Source organism: Eumetopias jubatus, unplaced genomic scaffold (genome assembly GCF_037043125.1).
Source record: "Eumetopias jubatus isolate StellerSeaLion01/CBP00866 unplaced genomic scaffold, mEumJub1_p1.0 scaffold_14, whole genome shotgun sequence".
Taxonomy (NCBI): domain Eukaryota; kingdom Metazoa; phylum Chordata; class Mammalia; order Carnivora; family Otariidae; genus Eumetopias; species Eumetopias jubatus.
Window position 1 is genome coordinate 96,709,766 of NW_028274820.1, and position 6,976 is coordinate 96,716,741.

Genomic DNA, 6,976 nt, shown 5'->3' on the forward strand with positions numbered 1-6,976 from the left:
CATACAGCAGGCATATGATTATGAGGGAAAAGAAAACATTTCTGTAAGCTAGGAAAGAGCTGCTATGTTTTTTGAGGTCCTGGCTATTCTGAGAAACTCTGGTATACTACGTAAATGAGGAAGGATAATCTAACTCCTTTCCCAGACTCGAACACTGTAGCTGAATGTTGACTTTTTCCATAGAAAAACAAACTTTAGGTCAACAATGGAAAGAGCATGAGTGGGAAGGATAATTGGGTAATTGACCTCATGGATCCGCTTGGCAGCTCTCCCACTTCCTCGATCTACATATAAGGAGTATGCTGGGCACCTGGGACAGTACTTCTCTAGGACATCACATTCCTGTCTCGTCCAACATGCACCTTCTCCAGCTCCTGTTCAGAGCCGGCCCCGGCGTCCTGCTCATAGTTCTCTGTCTGCAGCTGGGGACCAACAAAGCTCAGGAAGACAAGTGAGCCAAGCCTTTTTCTTCCTCACAAAAATCCTTTCAGGGAGGGCTCCTATCCTAGCCTGGAAATCTATATATCCCTTCCTGAAAACTTTTCAACTTCCCAGAACTCCAGTCCCAGGGACACTTATAAACCCCAGGTCAAGTCCCACTTCTCTCCTCTTAGAAGTCCTATCAACTCCCCTCATATTTCCACTGGATGCTTCTAGGTTGTCCATGGAAATATGGCACCCAGTGTGCGTAAAGGCTGTAATTAACAATCAGTCTTGCTCTTTGGTTCTGATCTACATCCTGTCCATAGTCTACACCTTTGTTAGATTTCTGCTCAGTAAACTTTATGTTCTCACACCTCGTCTTCTAGAACAGAATGTTTAGCAGGTCTGTGAGTTTCAGTGATAGCTTTGAGCAATTTTGGCAGGACTCACTAAAGGATCAGAGACCTTGATCATTGATCCTTGACCACATGGTCTGAAATTGAGCTAGCCCAGCAGCTTAGACATTCTCCCTACTCTGAAGCCCAAAGACAAAAGAAAGTACACACTCACCCACCACCCACAGTAGGATCCAGGAGCACAGGTTCAGAAGCCAAATCATTGAGGGTACATACTTGAAGGAAGCAGGAAAATTGGGCAAAATGAAGTAGGAAATGGAGCAGGGTCTGGGAGAAGCAGGGACACTTGGCAAATCTAGAGGGTTTTCTTTACGGGAATATGGTTTTGAATGCTGGGTTTTTAGGTTGTGATTCTGATGGTACCCTCTGTGGCATGACCAGATATCCTCTCCTGGATGGAGTAAACCCTTCAGAGTTTTGACAAGTTGGTATAGTGGAGGCCAGTGTCCTAAGAAACATTGAGTAGGGGTAGGTTCAGATACAGATGTCACCCCACCCTGAGATGGGGCAGCAAGTCATTGAAATAAGCTACACTAATTAGGGTGATCAGCCATTACCGTTTGCTCAGGAATTTCTCGGTGTTAGCGCTAAAAGGCCCTCATCCCAGGAAGCTCCTCACTCCCAGGCAAGCTGATCTGATCACTCACTCTAGCTAAGCTGGTCATTTTATCAATCCTAAATTCATTTATAAATGAGAGGAATTTTGGAGACACTTAAGTCTTCACACCCTTTCCTGTGCACTTCGCACTAGAGCAACTGGTACAAGAAATGGGATATCTCCAAAATCTGAGATGCTTTACTCCAGTAAAATGGGACCATGAAGCATTGTAGCCAAAAGCCTGAATTTCCTCCTGTCCCACCCAACACCAAAAGAGCTCAACCAGGAGTTTCTGGAAGAGACAAAGTAAGTCTCCTAGTCCTGAACCCAGTTCTCCCTGATGGAAGAATCCTTGACTTCCCTCTGCCTCCATTTCCTTTTCCCATCAGATTGTGGTATGTGGCTTGAAAATAGGGTAGCATCTAAAGTTCCCAAATATGGCCATGTGTCCAAATTCACTGCAGAGCTAAAGAAATACAAATTCCTAGGCCCCACCAGGAACCAAAGAAGGAGGATCTCAAGGATGACTCTAAAAATTCCTCCAGTGCATTAAGATGTTTAAGGTTTAGTATGATTCTGTTGATATGGAATATTTCTACTAACAATGACTTGAGCCTTCCCACTTAGTAGACAATCAACAGAACTTGGAGGATTTTATTAAGAAATGACATGTGACATTGTATTTTTATTCTTTTTTAATTTATTTTTTTGTCAGTGGAAAGAACAATGATGCTCTGTTTTAAATAAAGCATCAAAGTTGTTTTATTAAACAAAACAAAGTCTGTAGAAAACAACCAAACCAAACAAGGATCAAGGATTTCCAAGGGTTCTGATGCTCAGCAAATGATTCAGATCCCATCATCCCCTTCCCCTTGCACCTTCCCTGTGCCCTCTGCTCTGCTCATTGTGCTCGTCTCTCTTGTGGACAGATCTCTGATTTCTGCCCTGCTTCTCTTTTCCCAAAACCAGTCGAAGAGTGATAACAATGAACTTGCAGATGCCCCAAACAGCAGAAGAAAATGAAGAAGTCACTCTGAAGCTTACAGTTGGAACAGAATTAAGAGAATGTATGGTGGTAAGTAGAGGCCTGGGGAAGTAAACTCAAGAAAACTCTGACTCCTTAGGTATGAGTACAATTAGATTAGTCTCTCACTTTACTGTTGCATATTATACTTAATAAAATGCTGAATAGCAATCCTCATGCTCCCAGTTCTCATATGTATTATGCTACTTGAGCCCCAGAACAATCATCAGACCTTGGGGAAGATTACTATTCTCATTTTACAGATGAAGGAACTGGATCCAAAGAGGTGTAGGAAGGATGAGAAGGAAAGAAAGAATGAGTAGTGAGAAAAGCAGAGCTGAGAGGAAGAAGAGAGGAGAAGTGTAAGAGCTGGGGGAGAAGAGGTAAGACATCCTCTAAGGTCCTGGACATGATTGTTCGAGATGAGGGGTGGGATAGGGGGTTCTCACAAGGAAAACTGCAACCCCATCCAGTGGATTGAGGCAGGTGGGCACAAGAGCGATGTTGCAGAGAACACATGGGGTATGATTCCCTCCCCTGCAGTAAGCTCTGAGCAGAGGTTGTGTTCATTGCCTCTCCCTCTGCCCTTTTGCTCTACCATCAGTAGTTCATTCTCGTTCCAGCCTCCTCTCCCCAACAAGGAGCCCACGCTCTCCTCCCCACTTTCTCCAATTCAGCAGTTGTGGGAGGGAGGTCCGATCCCTTTACTAGATCAGAGGTTCTCAAATGGAAATGCATGTAAGTCTCACCTGTGCATTATCACTCCTGTTTGGCTGCTCTGGGCCATGAGGAAAAGGGGTCTGTGTAGGTTTAATCCACAGAGGCTCTTCCCCAGGAAACAGTATGTCTTCTCCTCCCTGCCAGCAACCTTCTCACATGCTGTCACGCACACACAATCTGCCCCTTGTTAGCTACCACTGTTCTAGGGCCAAGACCCAGGCGTCTCCACACTGACTCCTTCCAGAAGGGCACTCTCTCAGGCAGCACAAGCATTTTTCCTATGGCAGGAGTTTCCTAACTCAAATTAGATTTACGTATGATGATTAAATCAAAAACAAAATTGGGAGCATGAAGACTGTTATTCATAAGAATACATTCTAAAAATGGCCCCATACCTGTAAGAGAAAGATTTCTGATCACTGAGCAAAGAACAACACAGCTACTTTGTCAAATTTGTCTGTTTACAGTTCAAGAATATGAAACTTGTATGTTAATTGGGGGTGGGAGGGAGGCCACATCATAATTTTTCAATTTTGTGTTTTATTTATCATAACCACAGATGATAAAAGGAATGAGAATGTCTTGTGATAATGGTAGTTTCTGGTGATGATAGATAATGAAACACCATTTCCACCTGAGAAAGTGATAGGTGTAAAAAAAAGTGTGTTTAATCAACAAAATCACATGTGAAATACTTTTGTGCTACAGTAATTATAAGGACTATGTTTTAAGAACAATGCTAACACAATAAAATAAGGCAATCTTTTTAAAACCTACCCAAGTACAAGGAATCTCATAAAATAAATGATATTGTAAATTAGAAAGAATTTGTAGGAAATTTTCTTAATTCTGTTCAACAATTTTTATTTGTAGCTTCTTTTTTTTTAGGATTTTATTTACTTATTTGACAGGGAGAGATAGTGAGAGAGAGAGAGCACAAGGAGGGGGAGCGGCAGGCAGAGGGAGAAGCAGGCTCCCTGCTGAGCAAGGAGCCCAATGTGGGACTCGATCCCAGGACTCCGGGATCATGACCTGAGTCGAAGCAGACACTCAACCATCTGAGCCACCCAGGGGTCCCAAGGGTAGGGTTCTTGAAAGAAACACCTGGATCTTCAAAATATTCTGAGTAAAATTCCAATGGTGAGAACACTTGAATTCGCTGTTTGGAGCTGACGGGCTATTCGGTGCACGGTTGCCAGTTACCTGGGCAAGCTTCAGGAGATAGGCAGATGGCCCCAGCCATGACCATGCAACCCCATGATAATGTCCCCATGTTCAAGGTAGTGATGAGTGCAGGCAATATTTTGAGATATATAAACCTGCCAAGTAATACTAACATATCTATGTTTCTCTTCACGATAAAATCATACACACTGCTAATGCCACTTAGGATCTTTGATGACATAACAGGAGGAATACTCAATTTCAGTGAGATGTTAATAAAATAAAGATGCAATTTCTTTCCATCTGAGTTCACAGACCCTCTGGGTCTATGAACTCCAGGATAACACCCCCGTGCTGAACACTAACCAGACAAAAACTTCCTAATGCTGCTGAAACTTACATATCTCAAGTTGTAGACCCCTCTCAAATTAAAAAAGGAAATTTACCTTCAAGATTTCCTTTGTTTATCTTACAGCCAACTTTGGTAAGTAACTGTTTTCCTCTCACAACCAAGGAAAGAGAGATTGAGAGATGTCACTGCAATCATCAAAGGTCACAGAGTTCGAGAGGAGCATGGTTCTGGCAACAAGACCTGGTTTTGGTCTCCACACCCAAGAGCCACGCTGTGGTCACAGACCAGTTCCTGAAATCCCTGGCCAGGGAACAACAGCAAACCTGCTCTCCAGTGAAGGCTGCCCCAGAATGAGTTCTCCTTGCCCTGTCAATTCACTAACTCTTCCTTTCAGAGCCCAGACCCACGGTGGCACTAAAGCAGGAATTTGAGGACATGTTGACAGAAAACCTGACCTAGACTTTTGTTCCCAAAATGATACTACAAAAGTGGACTCCACGGTGCCTCTGGTCTACATCCGTCCCTGCTCTTTGCACATGAAAGATGTTGTCTTCCTTCTTCACGCTCTCTTGCCTTTCTCTCCCTTTCCCACTCCCCAGATTAACACAGGGTCCTCTCTGCCCACCTCCTCCTCCACAGATTAAAACTTCCCTCCGAGGCAGCCATACAATGGATGGTCCTTTTAATTATATTTACACCGCCTGCCTCTGTGAGGATTATCCAAGAACTTTCTACTGGGACTTTGAAGTCAATAGTAAGTATAGGGGTCATCCAAAGGAAGAACTATCCACTAGGGCAGGGGAAACCATAAAGAGAAATGTGACTCCGGATGTGGAGCAGAATGTCGGGCAGAAGGGTGGAGAGAAAGGAGGAAAGAAGAGGGGAGAGTGGATGGGGACTATGCCCACGTCTGAAAGTGGAGGGGTTGTGTGAGAAAAGCTTAAGGGAGATACATTTGCAAATGATTTAGGGAAACTGGGCCCTAGTAAGGAGGTGCCTGAAACTAGTAGAAAAGCCAGGAAATGGGGTTAGAGTGTTATCAGAGAAGATCTTTGTCCTTGTCTCTTTCAGGAACTATGGCAATAGCAGCAATGGTCCACATTATTGAAAAAGAAGGTATCTGCCCTAATAAGGCAGTGGTGCCCAATGGACAAAAATATTTCTATACCATTCGGGGTATACAGGTAGTCTGATCTTGGTGGAAGCCCTTGTCTAACTGCCCCCCAGGGTGGTTCCTTTAAGGAAACTTGGCTGGAATATCTGTTGTGGTCTGTAAAATAAACTTCTCACAAACTTCTCTGTGTTTTGTGGTGTCTTCCCTTCCAAACCTATCCCAGAGGAGCCTCACAGCACCCAGAATTTCTAGAACTTTGTTATCTCAAAGAACTGTTACTGAGGAGTTTATGGGTTCTCATTGCCCATTGGAATGAAGAATGAGAGATGAAGAAATAGAGAAGACTCACAGAATCTGAAATTCTCTGGGCTCCTAAATATGATGCCCCTTCCTGTACCCACGCCCTGTGTTTCCTTACTGTAGGGAAAAACTCAGAAAGCTAGGTGATGCCAGGTGTTAGTGGAAAATGAAGGGCTATGGGAGCCATTAAGCACGGCTGGTGGCCTTTTGGAGAACCATCTGACATTATGTAATCAAATCAATTCTGCACATACCATATAACCCAGCACCTCCACAAATAGAAGTGATGGTAAGAGACCCTGGGTTCCTAGGTCAATATATTCTAGCTATCAAAGACAAAGCACCACGGAATAACCATTTTTCTAAAATATATGCCACATCTTGAAGGACATCACCATAACCCTAAACAGTGGTGATCTCCAAACTATCTCCTTAGCTGCTCATTTATGAGGTTTTTTCTAGCATGCTGTAGGTGACCAGTAGTTTCCTGATGATGCCATTAATGCAAACTGGTAGATTCCTGGATCAGGTGCCCATTGTGGCAAGTCTTTCATTAAAAAAAAAAAAAGATTCCCTTCATCTAAAGAGATATTAGATGAGATTCCATGTCTAAAAATCAGGTACTCTATAAGCTGTCGGATGGCAGTGCCGGCCAAGACACTGCAGGCAGGGAGGCTACATCCATACCTAGAATAGAGATCAACCTCAGTAGAGACAAACTATTGCCCCCTCAAGAGTCAAAGGGTCCAATGTCACCAGTGTATTCTCCAAATGGTCTCCCTGACGTTGAGGTCTCAGCATTTGTCTCTGGGCTGAAAGGTTGGCAGCCAAAACATCTAAATCACTTATGGTGAGAGGCACATGT

At 43.6% G+C, this 6,976-nt stretch overlaps 1 protein-coding gene across 1 annotated transcript; it reads left to right on the top strand.

The window, feature by feature from the left end:
- Positions 1-356: 356 nt before the first annotated feature.
- On the top strand, positions 357-5,890 carry PIP (prolactin induced protein). Its single transcript, XM_028106165.1, has 4 exons — positions 357-451; positions 2,407-2,512; positions 5,337-5,451; positions 5,769-5,890. The coding sequence occupies exons 1-4, from the start codon at positions 357-359 to the stop codon at positions 5,888-5,890; spliced, it is 438 nt and encodes a 145-aa protein (XP_027961966.1).
- Positions 5,891-6,976: the final 1,086 nt, after the last annotated feature.